General features: G+C 39.5%; 1 protein-coding gene across 11 annotated transcripts in view; it reads right to left on the bottom strand.

The window, feature by feature from the left end:
* LOC133642383 (testis-expressed protein 2-like) overlaps window positions 1-22,626 on the bottom strand; it is a 76,472-nt gene that overhangs the window by 36,122 nt on the left and 17,724 nt on the right. For 10 of the 11 annotated variants that reach the window (XR_009824503.1, XR_009824501.1, XM_062036541.1 and 7 more), the window contains exons 3-7: window positions 17,278-18,964; window positions 11,484-11,684; window positions 6,291-6,639; window positions 860-1,146; window positions 650-793 (exon numbers count right to left, since the gene is read on the bottom strand). Coding sequence is in view for 8 of the 11 variants with exons in the window: in XM_062036541.1 (XP_061892525.1) it covers window positions 650-793; window positions 860-1,146; window positions 6,291-6,639; window positions 11,484-11,684; window positions 17,278-18,939 (2,643 nt within the window). In the remaining 3 variants the exon portion in view is untranslated. Of the gene's footprint in view, window positions 1-649; window positions 794-859; window positions 1,147-6,290; window positions 6,640-11,483; window positions 11,685-17,277; window positions 18,965-20,426; window positions 20,473-22,626 lie in introns of those variants that run through there. The other variant, XR_009824502.1, reaches the window with a different exon arrangement.

Here is a 22,626-nt window from a genome sequence, read left to right as displayed (position 1 = left end):
AAGCTAACTTTGATGCGGCGGCGGGCGTTGTACGCTTTTGACGACACCCCGGCCGCCATCAGAGTCGGCAAGAAACATTTATTTCCCCAAAGTTACGTACGTGACATGCACATATCGACACGCACGCACGGGCAAGCGATCAAATGTTTGGAAGCCAAAGCTGTACTCACCGTAGTGCGTCTGCTATCCTGCTCAAAACACAACACAACCTCCTGGTGTTGGTGTAGCTACAGCCAGCCGCTAATACACTGATCGCACCTACAACTTTCTTATTTGCAGTCTCCATTGTCCATTAAACAAATTGCAAAAGATTCACCAACACAGATGTCCACAATACTGTGGAATTTTGTCGAAGAAAACAGAGGTATTTGTATTGGGTCCAAACACTTCCCTTGACCTCGTGACGTCACGCGCATACGTCATCATACCGCGACGTTTTCAAGCGGAAGTTCCCCGGGAAGTTTAAAATGTCACTTTATAAGTTAACCCGGCCGTATTGGCATGTGTTGCAATGTTAAGATTTCATCATTGATATATAAACTATCAGACTGCGTGGTCGCTAGTAGTGGCTTTCAGTAGGCCTTTAATTGCATTTAGGCTCCTTTGCCACTTTGGTGCATGGTGTGTTGTTGCTAAAATCACCACCCACCCGGATCTTACTGAGCTTCATTTGGATCTTTTTGGAGACCACATTGGCCCAGTAGTTCTCTCCCAGGAAGTCCCAGAATATTCTTCCCAGAAAAGCATTGACCCAGGCTTCTGGTTCCGCTGGCTCTTCTGAACTTGTGTGGATCTGATGGACACACAAACATTGTTGTTTCATGTCGTTCAACACAAGTTCAGTACAACCCTTTCATACCTTGTTGGTGGCTTGGGGGCTTCTCTCGGGGCTCTGTCCAGGACTGTCAGCAGGGGTCGGGCTGCTGGGTGCGGGATGGGGGTTGACATACTTGGCCATGTAAAGGTTGTAGTCCAAGAGCTTTGGCCTCATCCACCCAGTGGCACCAGAGGAGGAGCCAGAGGAGCCCTCCCGGTGCCGAGCCTGGGGGTTGCACAGCTCGTCGGAGCTCCCTCGGCCGCTGCTGCCACTGTCGGCCTCCTGGCCTGCGGCAGACTGGCTGCTGAGGCTGTGGGACGGCTGCAAGGCTAACGATAGAAGGAGGAGGAAATGGCGCATTAAAGCAGTGTTTTTCAACCACTGTGGCAGCAGGTAGCTAATTGCTTTGTAGATGTCGGAAACAGCGGGAGGCAGGGTGCAGGTAAAAAGGTGTCTAATGCTTAAACCAACAATAAACAAAAAGGTGAGTGCCACTAAGAAAAGGCATTGAAGCTTAGGGAAGGCTATGCAGAACCAAACTAAAACTGAACTGGCTACAAAGTAAACCAAAACAGAATGCTGGACGACAGCAAAGACTTACTGTGGCGCAAAGACGGCGTCCACAATGTACATCAGAATCAGAATAGTTTTATTGCCATTGTTTGAGAACGGGTTCACAAACTAGGAATTTTTCTTGCCAACATGATATGACAATCGACAATGTCCCCACAAAGAAGGATAAAAATGACTGAAATATTCTTGATTGCTAAAACAAAGTAAATACGGAAAATATCGCTCAAAGGAAGACATGAAACTGCTTTGGGTTGGTGCACTTATTGTAAGTGTATCTTGTGTTTTTAATGTTGATTTAATAAAAAAACCAAAAAAAAAACGATACCAATAATAAAAAAAACAATACCGATAATTTCCGATATTACATTTTAAAGCAGTGGTCCCCAACCTTTTTGTAGCTGGGGACCGGTCAACGCTTGGGGGGGGGGGGGGGGGGGGGGGGTTCATAAAGAAATACAATCATGTGTGCTTACGGACTGTATCCTTGCAGACTGCATTGATCTATATTGATATATAATGTATATATTGTGTTTTTTATGTTGATTTAATCTAAAAAAAAAAAAAAAAAAAAAAAAAAAATTAAATTAAATTTCTTGCACGGCCCGGTACCAATCGGTCCGCGGACCGGTACCGGTTGGGGACCACTGTTTTAAAACATTTATCGGGCGATAATATCAGCAGGCCGATATTATCGGACATCTCTATTTTTAATACAATTTATACATAAAAAAAATACAAACTTTTTGCAGGGCATTAAGGAGTGCTAAAAATAACGTTCAAAATATAAAACATTCTCATACATTTTAATCCATCCACACGTTTTCTACCGCACATGTTCAAGAAGTCGCATTAATGGTAAGAAGTATTTTATTTATTATTTGTTAGCTTCAAAATAACAATGTTATTAAAAAGAATAAGACTTATTATACTCTAAAAATGTTGGTCTTACCTAAAAATTAGGGGTGTGGGAAAAAATTGATTCGAATTCGAATCGCGATTCTCACGTTGTGCGATTCAGAATCGATTCTCTTTTTTTTTTTTAAATCGATTTTTTTTTAATAATTTTTTTTTATTTTTTAAATTAATCAATCCAACAAAACAATACACAGCAATACCATAACAATGCAATCCAATTCCAAAAACAAACCAGACCCAGCAACACTCAGAACTGCAATAAACAGAGCAATTGAGAGGACACACAAACACGACAGAGCAAACCAAAAGTAGTGAAACAAAAATGAATATTATCAACAACAGTATCAATATTAGTAACAATTTCAACATAGCAGTGATTAAAAATCCCTCATTGACATTATCATTAGACATTTAGTTTATGAGATGCGATGCAAGTGTAAGCCACTGTGACACTATTGTTAATTTTTTTTTTTTATTAATGTTTGCAATGATAATATCAATGAGGGATTTTTAATCACTGCTATGTGGAAATTGTTACTAATATTGATACTGTTGATGATAATATTCATTTTTGTCTCACTACTTTTAGATTGTTCCGTGTCATGTTTGTGTGTCCTCAATTGCTCTCAATTGCTCTGTCTATTGCTATTCTGATTGTTGCTGGGTCGGGTTTTGTTTTGAAATTGTATTGCATTATTATGGTATTGTTGTGTATTGTCTTCATTAAAAAAATAAAAAAATAAAAATCGTTTTTGAATCGAGAATCATGTTGAATTGGAAAAAAAAAATCGATTCTGAACCGAATCGTGACCCCAAGAATCGATTTTGAATCGAATCGTGGGACACCCAAAGATTCCCAGCCCTACTAAAAATGCACGCATTTAGTTGTATTCAGTGTTAAAAAATATTATATGGCTCTCACGGAAATACATTTTCAAATATTTGGCTCTTAATGGCTCTCTCAGCCAAAAAGGTTTATGGTTTATGACAACCCTTTTTCCAAAACACAATATAGACTGTGAGATATAACAGGAGAATGCATACATTTAAGATTTGTTTTCAAAACGCTTACAAAAAAGTGGGAGCCCAAAAATGTACTGTGGGACCCCATTTTTATGACTTGATGGGGCATTGTCTGTAGAATTTTTAAGAAAAAATGAATTGATTGGAATAAGACTGTAACATAAAATGTGGAATAAGTGAAGCGCTGTGAATACTTCACTGTAATTGTTAGTGTATACAGGGTTCGTACACCTTTTCCATGGCCAAATTCAAGCACTTTTTAAAGGACTTTCAAGATCAATTTTCCAGTTTTCCCAGCAGCCTTCAAAAGGCGAAAACCAGTGTGAGTCAATCCATAGCCTTGTTGTTTGAGGTCACCAAATGCTGTCTGTAGGAAAAATAGGGAAAATCTGCTAAAACCTAAGCCTAACATTGAAGCAGCAGTTATCATTAACTGAATGGGGCATAGAAAATGAAGCAGTGTGACTATTCAATGTCGTTGGTGTTTGCAAACGTGTCTCCATTTGTGTTGTTTTTCACGTTTCTTGTTGTTTTTCTTACTTACAGCATTCAATGACGTGGAACAGCACGGATTGATTCACACCATATTTGTGCTTGTAAACCGCATAATGTGATATAAATACACGCACCCTCACAATGTCAATTTCACTCATTTATTAACAAAACTGTTCCACATTAATATAAGGATAATAAATTAAAGGAAAATATTTTAACACCTCAGTCACCTTTCATTAAGCACATCTAGCCTTATAACTGTGGCTATGATAACAACTTGATTTTTAGTTGAGGGAAGTTCTTAACATTAAAATTTATCATTGACAAACGCTCGTTGTTTTTCTTTTCATAGCTCGTAACAATGGTCCGTGATTAACATGTAATCTAGCGCTGAACTCACAGTTCAGGTCTAGCATGTACCACAAGGTTAGAAACCAAAACTTTAGCTAACATTAGTTAACTTGTAAGGCTAGTAATCTCTGTGGCTTACCTTTCATATGACTCGAGAGAGCAGACTCTCCCGTTGCGAAAAGCTGGATTTCCTTTTTACATACTTTGCAGCAGGCTACGCGTGGATTTAGTCCACGTTTTATCCAAAGTTTGTATTTGTCATTTTCCATCCAATGTTCATTAAAAGGACAACATGATGGCGTGATACACCACCGTCCTCTTGGGGGCGACAACCTAATGTAAGGACTCGTGCAAAGCAAACAGATCAAGCGTGTAGCTTTCATTTTTAAAGGCCTACTGAAAGCCACTACTAGCGACCACGCAGTCTGATAGTTTATATATCAATGATGAAATCTTAACATTATAACACATGCCAATACGGCCGGGTTAACTTATAAAGTGACATTTTAAATTTGCCGCTAAACTTCCGGTTCGAAACGCCTCTGAGGATGACGTATGCGCGTGACGTAGACCGGCGAACACGGGTATGCCTTCCACATTGAAGCCAATACGAAAAAGCTCTGTTTTCATTTCATAATTCCACAGTATTCTGGACATCTGTGTTCGTGAATCTGTTGCAATCATGTTCATTGCATTATGGAGAAAGAAGCTGAGCAAGCAAAGAAGAAAGTTGTCGGTGCGAAACGGACGTATTTTTCGAATGAAGTCAGCAACAACAGTACACAGCCGGCGCGTCTTTGTTTACATTCCCGAAAGATGCAGTCAAGATGGAAGAACTCGGATAACAGAGACTCTAACCAGGAGGACTTTTGACTTCGATACACAGACGCCTGTAGAGAACTGGGACAACACAGACTCTTACCAGGATTACTTTGATTTGGATGACAAAGACGCAGACGTGCTACTGTGAGTATGCAGCTTTGGCTTCTAAACATTTGATCGCTTGACCGTATGTGCGCAACTGTTTTTTTGCGTATGTACGTAACTTTTTTTAAATATATAAGCTTTAAGAACCTTGAGTTAGGTGAACGGTCTTTTGGGCTGAGTGATTGTGTGTGTTGATCAGGTGTTTGAATTGTATTGGCGTGTTCTATGGAGCTAGGAGCTAGCATAGGAGCTAGGAGTTAGCATAACAAAGACGTAGGTGTTTTTATGCAGGATTAATTTGTGGCATATTAAATATAAGCCTGGTTGTGTTGTGGCTAATAGAGTAAATGATGTCTTGTGTTTATTTACTGTTGTAGTCATTCCCAGCTGAATATCAGGTCACCCCCGCCTCTCACAGCATCTTCCCTATCTGAATAGCTTCAACTCCCCACTAGTCCTTCACTTGCACTTTACTCATCCACAAATCTTTCATCCTCGCTCAAATTAATGGGGAAATTGTCGCTTTCTCGGTCCGAATCTCTCTCACTTCATGCGGCCATCATTGTAAACAATAGGGAACTTTGCGTATATGTTCAACTGACTACGTCACGCTACTTCCGGTAGGGGCAAGCCTTTTTTTATCAGATACCAAAAGTTGCGATCTTTATCGTCGTTGTTCTATACTAAATCCTTTCAGCAAAAATATGGCAATATCGCGAAATGATCAAGTATGACACATAGAATAGATCTGCTATCCCCGTTTAAATACAAAAAATTCATTTCAGTAGGCCTTTAAGGAAACTTATATGATTTTTTTTCCATTTTATAATTAGCTTATTGAGTCAGACTGCCGAGAAATATGATGAGCATTTCCAAGCACTTCACCCAAAATTCAAGCGTTTTTCAAACTTTGAAAACACATTAAAATTCAAGCATTTTCAAGGTTTTTAAGCACCCGTACGAACCCTGTGTATAGTGTAAAATGTGTAAAACTGATACTCAAGTCCTGCACCCAAACAAGTATGGTTGTGTCTTGGAGTCATAATCTCCAAGACGATACTTAATAATAATTCTGATGACTCATTCAATTCTCCCAACTTGAGAGGATTGTCTCTAAGCTGGAGTTTACTCCCAGATCTGATAACCTCAACAACAAAGTGTCTTCCTACAGTAAACGTGTTCTACTAACCACTCTTGGGCAGACCACCGCCTCGCCCCTCGGACTTCATTTGGGACGCCAGCAGAAATCTGCGGAACCACTCCTCCTTTTCTCGACCGGTCCTCCCAAACAGGTAGATGGTGAGATCCCCTCCTCCCGAAGTTCGCCTCTTGGGTTCTTCTGCGGACACTTCGGGTTTTTCCGCCTTGTCCACTCGCTCTCCTTTCTCACACAGTGTAGACGGCCTGTCCTCCGCACACTCAGTCTTCTCCCCCTGGGCCTTAGACATGAAGTCGTCTTGCTTGGCTAGTTCCAGGCAGATGGGGTACTTCTTGTTCCAGACTCTTTTTCTCGCTAGGCTCGGAGGCACAAGGTAGATCTTTGGGGGGGGGGAGGAGACACATTTCAAGTGAGTTAACTCAGCATGATAATGCTAATTACAACACTTACAGCCTAGGTGTCAAAGTCAAGGCCCGCAGGCCGGATCTGGCCCGTGAATGAATGATCTATGTTTGATTAGTATTAGAACCGGCCCACAGGCCACAGCCGCCTGCTGCTGTTTTGCACGCACCAATACTCCATCAGTGTTGGTGCTAGGAATTTTCAAGTCATAAAAATGGGGTCACAGTACATTTTTGGGCTCCCACTTTTTTGTAAGCGTTTCGAAAACAAATGATAAATGTATGTATGTACATTCAATTTGGTGTTTTGGAAAAAGGTTGTCATAAACGTTACTTAATTCCTAAAAAAATAATACAAAAGAAAACGTTTTTATGCATATGTGAATGCATTCAGTTATAAACATTCATTGACTTTCTTCTTTCCTTCATGGATCTAAACTTTACCACTGCCGGTATTTTTTTCTATATTTTTATTGTAATATTTGTCACGGCCTGGGCGCCCGCCAATGCGCACTCACCTCCAGGAACACACTGGAGGTGTGTCCTGCTGCAGCCGGCAGCTGCAATTAATCACAGGCAATCAGCGCACCTGAAGCTGATCATCAGGACCGCCTTCAAAAGCCTGCTCAACCTCCGATCCCGTGCCAGAACGTAATCTTCCGTTGGAGTACCGTAAGGCAGTGGTCCCCAACCTTTTTGTAGCTGGGGACCGGTCAACGCTTGAAAATTTGTCCCACGGACGGACGGGGGGTGGGGGGTTGATATTTTTTTTTTTTTTTTTTTTTCATAAAGAAATACAATCATGTGTGCTTACGGACTGTATCCCTGCAGACTGTATTGATCTATATCGATATATAATGTATATATTGTGTTTTTTATGTTGATTTAATTTAAATTAAAAAAAAAAAAAAAAATATATATATATATATATATATATATATATATATATATATATTTTTTTTAAATTAAATTTCTTGCGCGGCCCGGTGGTTGGGGACCACTGCTATATGCTCCTTCAAAGGCTGTGCTACTGGCTGCAAAGCATTTCACTTTCAAATACAACAATGAGTAGAGAGGAGTGTTATGTGTGTATGTGTGTAAATAAATGAACACTGAAATTCAAGTATTTATTTTATTTATATGTATATGTATATAATAAAATACATATATATATATAGCTAGATTTCACTGAAAGTCAAGTATTTATTTTATTAACATATATATATACTGTATATATATAAGAAATACTTGAAATTTAATTTAAAAAAAAAAAAAAAAAAAAACTTTTTTTTTTTTTTTTAATTAAATTTCTTGCGCGGCCCGGTACCAATCGGTCCGCGGACCGGTACCGGACTGCGGCCCGGTGGTTGGGGACCACTGCCGTAAGGGATCTTCGTGCTTGGTGCAACCTTACTCTTGCTCTCTGAGTTTTCTCTCCCTTCTCCTGCCTTAGTTCCTGCGTCGACAAGCTGTGCGTCTCGTCGTTTCTTGTCCCTCTGCTTTCCGGGCTGCCTCTTGGATCTCGACCTCCCGCTTGGACACGGACCTTTTGATGCCTCGCTATACCCCCAACAACCTGCCTGTCTCACGGACACTCGAGCCTGCCTTTCCCCTCTGGGACTTCCTGCTTCTCACTCGACACTCACGGTAACACACAACAGTTAATTCCACACATAGTCTCACACACACACACATTTGGATTTTTGTCACACTTCATTCTCTAGTTTATTATTAGTATTATTGTTTCTAGGGCTGCAACAACTAGTCGATTAAGACGATTATAAAAATAGTTGCCGATTAATTTAGTCATCGATTCGTTGGATCTATGCTATGCGCATGTTTAATTTAAAAAAAAATTATTATTATTTTTTTTTTTAAACCTTTATTTATAAACTGCAACATTTACAAACAGCTGAGAAACAATAATCAAAATAAGTATGGTGCCAGTATGCTGTTTTTTTCCCAATAAAATACTGGAAAGGATAGAAATGTAGTTTGTCTCTTTTATCCGATTATTAATCGATTAATCGAAGTAATAATCAACAGGTTAATCGATTATCAAATTAATCGTTAGTTGCAGCCCTAATTGTTTCGTTTTATGTATATATATATATATATATATATATATATATATATATATATATATATATATATATATATATATATATATATATATATATATATATACATATATACATATATATATATTAGGGCTGCAACAACTAATCGATTAAAATCGATTATAAAAATAGTTGCCGATTAATTTAGTCATCGATTCGTTGGATCTATACTATGCGCATGCACAGAGGCTTTTTAAATTTAAAAAAAAAAAAAAAAAATTTTTTTTTTTTTTTAAAATAAACCTTTATTTATCAACTGCAACATGTACAAACAGCTGAGAAACAATAATCAAAATAAGTATGGTGCCAGTATGCTGTTTTTTTTCAATAAAATACTGGAAAGGATAGAAATGTAGTTTGTCTCTTTTATCCGATTATTAATCGAAGTAATAATCGACAGATTAATCGATTATCAAATTAATCGTTAGTTGCAGCCCTAATACATACATACATATATATATATATATATCTATATCTATATATATATATATATACGTAGATATATATATTAGAGATGTCCGATAAATGCTTTGAAATGTAATATCGGAAATTATCGGTATCGGTTTCAATAAGTAAAATTTATGAGTTTTTAAAACGCCGCTGTACGGAGTGGTACACGGACGTAGGGAGAAGTACAGAGCAGTTGCGTCTCCCAGTCATACTTGCCAACCCTCCCCATTTTCCCGGGAGACTCCAGAATTTCAGTGCCCCTCCCGAAAATCTCCCGGGGCAACCATTCTCCCGAATTTCTCCCGATTTCCACCCAGACAACAATATCGGGGGCGTGCCGGCCCAATCACATAATATCTACGGCTTTTCACACACACAAGTGAATGCAAGGCATACTTGGTCAACAGCCATACAGGTCACACTGAGGGTGACCGTATAAACAACTTTAACACTGTTACAAATATGCGCTACACTGTGAAAACAAGCCATTATACGCCCTCTTGTGGTCTGTGCCGTCTACTACCTCTCATCCTAAACATAATATTTTCAGAATGTGTTTGTTCTATTTTTGGCCAAAGTAAGACAAAGAAAATAATCTGAAGTTGTCTCTAATTTTTTAATTTTAATGCCATGATTTTAATAGTCCGGGGCCGCTTGTGCAAAGATTTTCCTCCATGCGGCCCCTGAGCTTTTTCCAAAACACAATATAGAATGTGAGATATAACAGGGTAATGCATACATTTATCATTTGATTACAAAACGCTTACAAAAAAGTGGGACCCCAACAATGTACTGTTGGACACCACTTTTATTTATGACTTGAACATTCCTAGCGCCAACACTGATGGAGTATTGGTGCGTGCAAAACAGCAGCAGACCGGTTCTAATACTAATCAAATATCATTTGATTAGTATTAGAATCAAATGATTGTCAAAGTCATGACCCGCAGGCCTTGACTTTGACACGTAGGACCTACAGTAAGCCCCAATGTCATCCAATTTGAAATTCAACTAGGGCTGCAACAACTAATCGATTAAATTGATAATAAAAATAGTTGGCGATTAATTTAGTCATCGATTCGTTGGATCTATGCTATGCGCATGCGCAGAGACAATTTTTTTTTAAATATTATTTTTTTAAATACATTTTTATTTATAAACTGCAACATGTACAAACACCTGAGAAACAATAATCAAAATAAGTATGGTGCCAGTATGCTGTTTTTGTCAATAAAATACTGGAAAGGATAGAAATGTAGTTTCTCTTTTACCTGATTATTAATCGATTAATCGAAGTAATAATCGACAGATTAATCGATTATCAAATTAATCGTTAGTTGCCGCCCTAAATTCAACCAACATTTTTGTGAAAAATGGGCCTAAATGTTTGAAATGCCCTTTGCATGAACAAGGTATAATGTATCCTCTATCCCAGTGATTTTCAACCACTGTGCCGCGGCACACTAGTGCGCCGTGGGATATTGTCTGGTGTGCCGTGGGAAATTATGCAACTTCACCTAATTGGTCCAAAAAATATTTTTTTGCAAATCAATAATCATAATAATGTGCCGTTGTCTAGTGCCTGTGCTGTGTAGAGCTTGGCAGGGTAATCTTGTAATACTCCATACCAGTAGGTGGCAGCAGGTAGTTCATTGCTTTGTAGAAGCGGGAACGCGTTTGGTTTGACGTGATACCAATATGCAGAGCACAGCAGGAGACAGCGTGCAGGTAAAAAGATATGTAAAGCAAAAGTAAAACTGAACTGGCTACAAAGTCAACAAAATCAGAATGCTGGACGACAGCAAAAACTTACAGCGTGTGGCGCAAAGACGGCGTCCACAAAGCACATCCCGTACATGACATGACAATCAACAATGTCCCCACAAAGAAGGATAGCGTACGCACAACTTAAATAGTCTTGATTGCCAAAACAAAGCAGGAAGGAAGGCGTGAAGCTGCTACAGGAGAACCAAACAGGAAAGGTCACCAAAATAACAGCGCAAGACAGGAAGTAAAGCACTACACACAGGAAACAACAACAAACTCAAAATAAGGCAAGACAACCTGGTGGAGTTTCATTTTTTTAACTTTTTCTGCTAGTGGTGTGCCTCCGTATTTTTTTTTATGAAAAAAATGTGCCTTGGCTCAAAAAAGGTTGAAAAACACTGCTCTATCCCTCTGAAACCCAAAATGATAGCAATAGTTTCCACTACGCAAGTTCCACACAATTAAACAGGCATGAACAAGCGCACCTTGCCGTCGGCGAGGTCGTAGATCTTCTGGCTGACGTAGGTGACGTCAGGTTTGGCCTCGTTGTGTGTGGCACGGCGGGAGATGTTGCGGTTGGGCGTGGACAGACGCAGGACGGAACCCTCCAGGCGGACGTAAACCGAGTGCGTCAAGGTGGCGTGGTACATCTCCGGGTCGTAACTGTGGATCTCGTTCATCCAGCCCTGAAGAAGGGAAGACGTTAACACTGATAGAATTTACTAGTTGATTCTGGAGGTTCTGCAGTGCTGAGTGAGGTCATGGAAGAGTGTGGTTGTTTTTTTTCTTTCTTCCATCCGACTGAGTGATTTAGCACACTAGAGAAAAGGTGCAACACTGCAAAACTTCAATTTGTAGCTGCTGGTGCCCACCAGGCCTTATCAGTCCCCAGGGTTGTTTGCTTGGAAAAACCATTTCGATTGGAAACAACAGGGAACATTTAGGGCAGGGGTCACCAACCTTTTTAATACCAAGAGCTACTTCTTGGGTACTGATTAATGCGAAGGGCTACCAGTTTGATACACACTTAAATAAATTGCCAGAAATAGCCAATTTGCTCAATTTTAACTCTGTTATTATTAATAATTAATGATATTTATACTTAATTGAATGGTTTAAAAGAGGAGAAAACATGAAAAAAAATGACAATTAAATTTTGAAACATAGTTTATCTTCAATTTCGACTCTTTAAAATTCAAAATTCAACCGAAAAAAAGAAGAGAAAAACTTAAAAAAATAATTTATGGAACATCATTAGTAATTTTTCCTGATTAAGATTAATTTTAGAATTTGATGACATGTTTTAAGTAGGTTAAAATCCAATCTACACTTTGTTAGAATATATAACAAATTGTACCAAGCTATATTTCTAACAAAGACTAATCATTATTTCTTCTAGATTTTCCAGAACAAAATTTTTTAAAAGAAATTCAAAAGACTTTGAAATAAGATTTCAATTTGATTCTACAGATTTTCTAGATTTGCCAGAATAATATTTTTGAATTTTAATCATAATAAGTTTGAAGAAATATTTCCCAAATATTCTTCGTCGAAAAAACAGAAGCTAAAATGAAGAATTAAATTAAAATGTATTTATTATTCTTTACAATTAAAAAAAATAAATACTTGAACATTGGTTTAAATTGTCAGGAAAGAAGAGGAAGGAATTTTAAAGGTAAAAAGGTATATGTGTTTAAAAATCCTAAAATCATTTTTAAGGTTGTATTTTTTCCTCTAAAATTGTCTTTCTAAAATTTATAAGAAGCAAAGTAAAAAAATTAATGAATTTATTTAAACAAGTGAAGACCAAGTCTTTAAAATATTTTCTTGGATTTTCAAGTTTATTATTCTTCGGTCAATCGTCAACAAAATAAACAAACAGTTGTACATTCTTAAATTGAAAATGAAAATGTTGCAGACCGAAAGGGTTTAGGCTGAAGTTGAACACTTTTCAAATTCTATTTGAGTTTTGTCTCTCTTAGAATTAAAAATGTCGGGCAAAGCGAGACCAGCTTGCTAGTAAATAAATACAATTTAAAAAATAGAGGCAGCTCACTGGTAAGTGCTGCTATTTGAGCTATTTTTAGAACAGGCCGGCGGGCTACTTATCTGGTCCTTATGGGCTACCTGGTGCCCGCGGGCACCGCGTTGGTGACCCCTGATTTAGGCCATAAAAGACTGATGGGGTCCGAAGATATGAAACAAACCTACAAATGAGCTTGAAGAACTAACTAAAATGAGAACATTTCACCAACCATTTCACTCCAGTAAAACTTCCCACAGAAGAATACTATAGAAATATTACTATTGCAAGTATTCAGTGTAAAGATTTGACATCCACTGAAAATGACTCAAAATGCAGGAATTATTGTTCATGTAGCTGCAAGTCTGTGAGTCAAGCATGAGTGCTGGGGAGCTGCGGTTTATGGAGCTATGAATTCTAACATGTTCTCTGACTAGGATTGTGCATCCAGAAAGTATTCCCAGCATTTCACTCTTTCCACATTTTGTTATGCTATAGCAAGGCCTGGGGGTCAGTGTTCAAAAACAAGAAGAAAAAAAATACAAAAATGAGGGGTGTTTTATTTGAACTAAGCAAAATTATCTGCCAATAGAACAAGAACATTTGGCTTGTCAAGACTTTCCAAAACAAGTAAAACAAGACCTACATAGAGGTATTTGTTTCATGTCTCTAAGACGTTCCTACCGGAAGTTATAAGCAGTTTTGTCTGAGTTTTCCTCTAAAAAGCAGTTTTTTCTCTGTTTTATTTAAAAATTGCTCTAGAGCACAATTTTGAGTTTCGGGGTTCGGTTTTTTTTTAAGATCGCAATTTCTACCAGTCCCGATGGGTGTGAGAAGTTTGGTGAGTTTTGAAGTATTTTAAGGGGGTCAAATTACAGCTCAAAGAGGCAAAAATGAGTTTTTTTAGTACAATTTTGTCTTGAAGGGGAAATTGCCAACTTCCTGTAAAATTATAAAATGTAGGTCTAAGTCTGACCTACATAGAGGTTTTTGTTTCATGTCTCTACGACCTTCCTAGTGGGAGTTACAGGCAGTTTGTTTTTGTTTTTTCCTAGGGGGCGCTAGAGCGCAATTTTAAATTTTTGGGGTTTGGTTTTTTTATTTTATGGAAATTTTCGCAGGTCCTGATGTGTGTGTCAAATTTGGTGAGTTTTGAAGCATGTTAAGTGGGTCAAATTAGCGTTTTTTGTGGCGGCGGAAGAATAAAGAATAATAATAATAAAACCTTACAATAACAATAGGTTCCTTTGTACCTGTATAAAGGACTCCCTGTGGGAGTCCTTTATACAGGGTACTAGCGGACCCTAATTAGCTAACCTCAATGAACCCAAAAATACCTTAATAAGTATATTCTCACTAATAACAAGTGTACTTTTCTTGATAGGAAAAGAGACCTTTTTGCTCAATATGTTGAAAAATGTTCTTAAATGAAGTAAATGCTAGTGCCATTATCTTGACATAATGATATGCGCTCGGCATTACATTTCTTGAAACCAGCAAACTTATACTAAAAACTAATTTATTGTTCTTAATGGAAAGGCAACAAGGCAAGCGCTTGTTACTCTCGGGGTCTCCTAGCCGCTCAGGCAAATCATATTGTCTAAAAATGCATTTTTCCATGGATAACATGACATCATCGCGCCAAGTGCGTGCTCTTTCAGTCAATTAGTGCGCATATATAAAGCCCGGCCAAACATTTTTTAATTATAATTTTGAGGAATTTATCTGAATGTGCATGAACTATTTCTGTTCAAAATTGTTTGAAATGTTAAATGTTTAAATATTAACTGTCAGTTTACTGTACTGTGCCAACTGTACTACTATAAGAGTACGTGTTTTCTATTGTTTCATTGAAAATAAAACACCAAAGTCTATTTGGCTGTCATCTGTTTGAATTATGAGACACAATTGTGTCAAAGTCATGATTTTTTTTTTTCATGCTTGAAATAAGAAATTATTATTTCTAAAAAGTCGTTTTATACTTGTGAGTGTTGATGACACAGCTTTGCAACAGTTGATATTCTAGTTTCAAGCATGTTTTACTAGAGTGCCTTTAAGGTTTATTGGTGCTCTGTACTTCTCCCTACGTCCGTGTACACAGCGGCGTTTCAAAAATGTTACTTTTTAAAATGTAATATCGGAAATTATCGGTATCGTTTTTTTTAATTATCGGTATCGTTTAAAAAAAAAAAAATTTATTTAATTTTTTATTTTTTTATTAAATCAACATTAAAAACACAAGATACACTTACAATTAGTGCACCAACCCAAAAAACCTCCCTCCCCCATTTACACTCATTCACACAAAAGGTTTGTTTCTTTCTGTTATTAATATTCGGGTTCCTACATTATATATCAATATATATCAATACAGTCTGCAAGGGATACAGTCCGTAAGCACACATGATTGTGTGTGCTGCTGCTCCACTAATAGTACTAACCTTTAACACTTAATTTGACTCATTTTCATTAATTACTAGTTTCTATGTAACTGTTTTTATATTGTTGTACTTTCTTTTTTATTCAAGAAAATGTTTTTAATTTATTTATCTTATTAATTTTTTTTTAAAGTACCTTATCTTCACCATACCTGGTTGTCCAAATTAGGCAAAATAATGTGTTAATTCCACGACTGTATATATCGGTATCTGTAATTAAAGGCCTACTGAAATTAATTTTTTTTATTTAAACGGGGATAGCAGATCCATTCTATGTGTCATACTTGATCATTTTGCGATATTGCCATATTTTTGCTGAAAGGATTTAGTATAGAACAACGTCGATAAAGTTCGCAACTTTTGGTCTCTGATAAAAAAAAACCTTGCCCCTACCGGAAGTAGCGTGACATTGTCAGTTGTTCACTCCCTCATATTTTCCTATTGTTTTCAACGCAGCTAGAGCTATTCGGACGATTACCCCATTAATTTGAGCGAGGATGAAAGATTCGTGGACGAGGAACGTTAGAGTGACGGACTAGAATGCAGTGAAATACATATGTTTTTCCGCTCTGACCGTAACTTAGGTACAAGCTGGCTCATTGGATTCCACACTCTCTCCTTTTTCTATTGTGGATCACGGATTTGTATTTTAAACCACCTGGGATACTATATCCTCTTGAAAATGAGAGTCGAGAACGCAAAATGGACATTCAGTGTCTTTTATCTCCACGACAATACATCGACGAAGCTCATGCTAATCAGCATGAGCTAACGTGATAGCATCGTTCTCAAATGCAGATAGAAACAAAATAAATAAATCCCTGACTGGAAGGATAGACAGAAGATCAACAATACTATTAAACCATGTACATGTAACTACACGGTTAATAGATCTCAGCCTGGCAAAGCTTAACAATGCTGTTGCTAACGACGCTAAGGCTGACTTAGCAACTTAGCAACCGGACCTCACAGAGTTATGATAAAAACATTAGCGCTCCACCTACGCCAGCCAGCCATCATCTGCCCAGCTCATCAACACCCGTGCTCACCTGCGTTCCAGCGATCAACGGCGCGACGAAGGACTTCACCCGATCATCCGTGCGGTGGCCGGTTAGCATCGGCTAGCGCGTCTGCTATCCAAGTGAGTAATCCTTGTTGTGTTGCTACAGCCAGCCGCTATACACCGACCCCACCTACAACGTTCTTCTTTGCAGCCTCCATTGTTCATTAAACAAATTGCAAAAGATTCACCAACACAGATGTCCAGAATACTGTGGAATTATGAAATGAAAACAGAGCTTTTTTGTATTGTATTCAATACTTCCGGTTCAATGATTGACGTCACGCGCATACGTCATCATCCGAAGGCTTTTTCAACCGGAAGTGTGGCGGGAATTTTAAAATGTCACTTTATAAGTTAACCCGGCCGTATTGGCATGTGTTGCAATGTTAAGATTTCATCATTGATATATAAACTATCAGACTGCGTGGTCGCTTGTAGTGGCTTTCAGTAGGCCTTTAAAGAGTTGGACAATATCGGAATATCGGATATCGGCAAAAAGCCATTATCGGACATCCCTATGTTTTACTCAATATAGGTCATAACATCTCAGCAACAAGCTTTAATATCTTACTGAGATCATTTAGGACCAAAACACTTAAAACAAGTAAAACACTCTAACATAAAATCTGCTTAGTGAGAAGAATTATCTTATCAGACAGAAAATAAGCAAATATCACCCTTATTTGAGATATTTCATCTTACTTAGTTTTTGCAGAGCACACATGTCAACCCAGGACATATTGGTTGTGTCTTACCTTAAATGTTCCTGGTTCTTTGATATCAAGCTGGGCCACATTCCACGGCTCGATCCGCCGTCTGGGTGTCCTTGTTCCCAAGCCGGAGCGGCGTGGCGCTGACAGCCAGAGGACCAGGATGGCCAACATAAAGCCAGCCACCATCCCATGGGCCACTGCACATAAATATGGCGGCAGTGGAAAGACCAGATACCAGTACACCAACTGCGTCAGGGCGACCAGGCCGACCCAAGGCACCGTCTCGACTCGCTCCTCTGGTTTCTCCTCGTCCTCTATCTCCAGTTCGCTACACAACCCGGTGCTGCCGGTGAGGAGCCCCCGAGATCCCAGGTGATCCCCATCTGGCGTCTCCGTGTCCGTACACAAATCAAAGTCCTCGCTGTAGAGTTCACAGAAGTCCTCGTCTTCCTGACGAGCCACCAGGGCCGACATGGAGCAGCGGCCCAGAGTGAGGGATGGGGATCTGGCAAAGGTGGAGGTCTGGCTATGAGAGGCCGCTGGTGTCAGTGAGGGACAGGAGAAAAAGACAGAATCGGGTCCCTTGCCAGTGGGAGTTTCTTCATCGTCGTCCCCCTCGCCTCCTTCCTCCTCCTTGATGCTGTAGCTGTTCCCTTCAGAGTGTCCGTTCACCGCTGCCATGCCGCTCAGCTCCGACGCGCTGGAGGAGAGCAACCTGGCGCGATGAGGGCCGCCTGTGCTCGGCTCCTCCCCCATGATCTTACTGAAGAGCTGCAGGGGGTCCGACATCACCTCTGACAGCCGCCGCCTGGTGTCCTCTATCTTGGCTTCGACCTCTTGAACCTTGAAGAAGGAGCGACCGTCTGGGGACATGGTGGGCGAAGAGGGCGCCGTTTTGGAGTCTCCGCCCACCTGACTGGCAATGATGGGGGTGGAGGACAGGCGAGGCTGGGAGAACTGTTTGAAGAGCTGCATGTTTCGAGGTGGGGGCCGCTGGGGTGATTGCACTTGTTGAACATGCTGAGGAGACCCTTCTTGGCTCTCAGCCTTCGCAGAGTCCGTGGATAGAGACTTGACAAAAGACTTCATTAAGTGTCTGTGGCGTATGTGCGACGGCGCGACAGTGGTAGGCGGAGGCGCGGGTTCCCGGGCCTCGATGTCATTGGACAAGGACCTGACCAGGCTGAGGAAAGGTCTGGAGGAGGAAAGCCCGGCAGACTTGCAAGGGGAATAAGAGCTGGAGGTTGTGGACGGGACGTTGGCTGAGGGACGCTCGGAAGGCCAGGAGGAGCTGGTGGGAGAAGTGGCGCTGGCGTGGGTAATGATTGTCATGGCAGGAGAAGCTGCGTTGACATCGCTAGAAGAAACATCTAGCACGGCAGCTCCCAAGGTGGCGTCCACGCCGGCAGATTCGAACAGCAGCTCCTCTTTCATCTCCAAACCCTCGACCAGAGACCGACCACAAGGCATGAAGAGCTCTAAACTTCCAGGACCGTCCGGCTCGCGTTCACCTCCCGCGTCGACTCTGTAAAGCTCCTCTTCATCGTCGTCTTCCTCCTTCCCCAGAGCCGAGAAATGGATGGTGATGGTGTCCCGCGACAGGGAGCGCTGCACCTGCAGCTTGGGCCCGGGCGTATGGCGAGGGGGAGGAGTCTCGGCATGCTGGCCACCTCCGCTGCTGCTGGTACTGCCGTGGCTGCTCATCACCGGCCTGCACGGGGCTCACAGCCTGGGGAGGGAGGGGGGGCAACAACACAGAGGCAGTCAATAAGAGTGACAACACTTCTATGCACACCATATTTGAGTTGCAGTCTTGCCATGGAGCAGGGATCAAAAGTGTACATACACTTGTAAAGAACATCATGTCATGGCTGTCTTGAGTTTCCAATCATTTCTACAACTCTTATTTTTTTGTGATAGAGTGATTGGAGCACATACTTGTTGGTCACAAAAAAAAACAATCATGAAGTTTGCTTCTTTTATGGGTCTACTGAAAATGTGAGCAAATGTGCTGGGTCAAAAGTATACATCTGACCACAGAACTTTCCTCCAGAAGGTCTTATATTTGTCCATGTGATGTCAGATGAAACAAAAATGGAGCTGTTTGGCCACAATACCCAGCAATATGTTTGGAGGAGAAAAGGTGAGGCCTTTAATCCCAGGAACACAATTCCTACCGTCAAGCATGGTGGTGGTAGTATTATGCTCTGGGCCTGTTTTGCTGCCAATGGAACTGGTGCTTCACAGAGAGTAAATGGGACAATGGAAAAAGGAGGATTACCTCCAAATTCTTCAGGACAAGCTAAAATCATCAGCCCGGAGGTTGGGTCTTGGGCGCAGTTGGGTGTTCCAACAGGACAATGTGTCACATTGTGTTGGAGACGAACCCCAAGATGCAGAGATGACGATAGGCATTGAGCGGGAAAACATTATTTATTATTTAAACTAGGGATGTCCAATAATTGCTTTTTGCCGATATCCGATATTCCGATATTGTCCAACTCTTTAATTACGATACCGATATCAACCGATACCGATATCAACCGATATATGCAGTCGTGAAATTAACACATTATTATGCCTAATTTGGACAACCAGGTATGGTGAAGATAAGGTACTTTTTAAAAAAAATAAAATAAAATAAGATGAATAAATTAAAAACATTTTCTTGAATAAAAAAGAAAGTAAAACAATGTAAAAACAGTTACATAGAAACTAGTAATTAATGAAAATTAGTCAAATTAACTGTTAAAGGTTAGTACTATTAGTGGAGCAGCAGCACGCACAATCATGTGTGCTTACGGACTGTATCCCTTGCAGACTGTATTGATATATATTGATATATAATGTAGGAAGCAGAATATTAATAACAGAAAGAAACAACCCTTTTGTGTGAATGAGTGTAAATGGGGGAGGGAGGTTTTTGGGTTGATGCACTAATTGTAAGTGTATCTTGTGTTTTTTATGTTGATTTAATTAAAAAACAAACAAACAAAAAAAAACAACGATACAGATAATAAAAAACCGATACCGATAATTTCCGATATTACATTTTAACGCATTTATCGACATCTCTAATTTAAACACAAACCAGGAACTAGGAACAGGAAACAGGATGCCAGGGAAACGGGAACTGGAAGACGAGGAACAAAAAGACAGCAAGCTACAAACAGCTACAGAATATAGCTTACCGCTACCGCATCCAGCTACACTGACATCGACAAGTAGAAATGACAATAATCCAGCAGTGACTGGAGGGCTGGGCAGGTATAAATAGCAGCTGGCTGATTGACACCAGGTGTGGCCAGGCGCCAATCAGCCACAGCTGAGGGGACAGCACTCAGAGAGACAAACAGGAAACTGAACCAAAATAAGAGTGCTGACAGGAAATAAAACAAACACAGAGGAAAAACTCAAACTTAACCAAACTGTCAGGGACAAGCCTGACACAATGACCCCAAACACACGTCAAAAGTGGTAAAGGAATGGCTAAATCAGGCTGGAATGAAGGTTTTAGAATGGCCTTCCCAAAGTCCTGACTTAAACGTGTGGACAATGCTGAAGAAACAAGTCCATGTCAGAAAAGCAACAAATTTAGCTGAAATTCACCAATTTTGTCAAGAGGAGTGGTCAAAAATTCCAGCAGAAGCTTGTGGATGGCTACCAAAAGTGCCTTATTGCAGGTAAACTTGCCAAGGGACATGTAAGCAAATATTAACTTTGCTGTATGTATACTTTTGACCCTCACATTTTCAGTAGACCCATAATAAATTCATAAAAGAAGCAAACTTCATGAATGTTTTTTTGTGACCAACAAGTATGTGCTCCAATCACTACATCACAAAAAAATAAGAGTTGAAGAAATGATTGGAAACTCAAGACAGCCATGACATTATGTTATTATGTAACAGTTATTTATTTATTTATCATCAATATCAACTTGTCAGATGTTTGTCATTATATGATGCCTTTATCTCTATTTTTACATATTTATAGAGGGAGGTATATTTTTTTATTATTTATTTATGTATTTAAGTGATGTACATGTAGATGCTGTATCGGGGCAGATCCATTAAGAGTTTGAGCAGAAATATGTCGGATAGGAATTAACTATACACAATAAAACATTAACAAAATGATGTGTTTTTTGAAGTAACACCTTTGTGACATGACAAAACACAAGTAATGTAAAAAAAACATGGCGTTTACTTTTTGGTATTAATATAAAAATCAAAGCAGTTTGGCTAATGAAGATGAAGTCTAATAAACAATCTTTGTAGTTCAGTGCAACAGTTTGGCCAACAAAAATAATTAGGAGTGACAAATACACAATCTTCACAGCCAGCGTTCAATTCCATGAGATGACAAAACACTTTAGCTTTATTTGAACACTGATACAGTTTGCAGTTAAATAAAGGACGAGTGAGCGTCCCAGTAAACAAACTAAAGACTTTATAAACAAGTTGTGACAACGTTCACGATACATCGCCTGCTGCATGTTTCCTCACCTCATTAACTCTCAGTCACAGCAGCTGATGGATGCTGTATTGAGAAAATAAAAGCAACATCAAATAGTTTTCTCCTTCGCTGTATACTTTTAGTGTGGGGACAAGTGTCACCAATATTGTCCACACCTGTCTCCATCTAAACACAGCAGCGTGCTCTTAAACGCACACCGGGAGGCGAGGGAAAATGACGTTAAACCAAGCGCTTGGCTCCGTTTACTCCGAGGGGAAATCTCCGGAGCAAAGTCCGTGTAGTTAGTCCGCCATGATTATCAAGCCAAACGACGCGAGTGCGCATGCGCCTGACTTTGTGTTGCCAAAAATGCATTAATAAATGACGGGTTTTCGGTAATTAAAAAGTTAGACCATACTTGCCAACCCTCCCGTTTTTAGCGGGAGAATCCCGATATTCAGCACCTCTCCCGACAACCTCCCGGCAGAGATTTTCTCCTGACAAACTCCCGGTATTCAGCCGGAGCTGGAGGCCACGCCCCCTCCAGCTCAATGCGGACCTGAGACTGAGTGGGGACAGCCTGTTCTCACGTCCGCTTTCCCAAAGACGTCATAACATCTAGGGCTTTTATAGAGAAGTTAAACAGGACAATACTGCCATCTAATGGCTAGCCACTGGAACACTGAAATTCAAGTATTTTTTCTTCTATGTAAATAAAATAAAAATAAAAATAAAAATATAAATATATATATATATATATATATATATATATATATATATATATATATATATATATATATATATATATATATATATATATATATATATATATATATATATATATATATATATATATATATATGTATGTGTGGGAAAAAATCACAAGACTATTTCATCTCTACAGGCCTGTTTCATGAGGGGTTTCCTCAATCC

This window comes from Entelurus aequoreus, linkage group LG25, assembly GCF_033978785.1.
Source record: "Entelurus aequoreus isolate RoL-2023_Sb linkage group LG25, RoL_Eaeq_v1.1, whole genome shotgun sequence".
Classification (NCBI taxonomy): domain Eukaryota; kingdom Metazoa; phylum Chordata; class Actinopteri; order Syngnathiformes; family Syngnathidae; genus Entelurus; species Entelurus aequoreus.
Note: the sequence above shows the minus strand (reverse complement) of the source record. Positions and strands in the feature narration are given on the sequence as shown.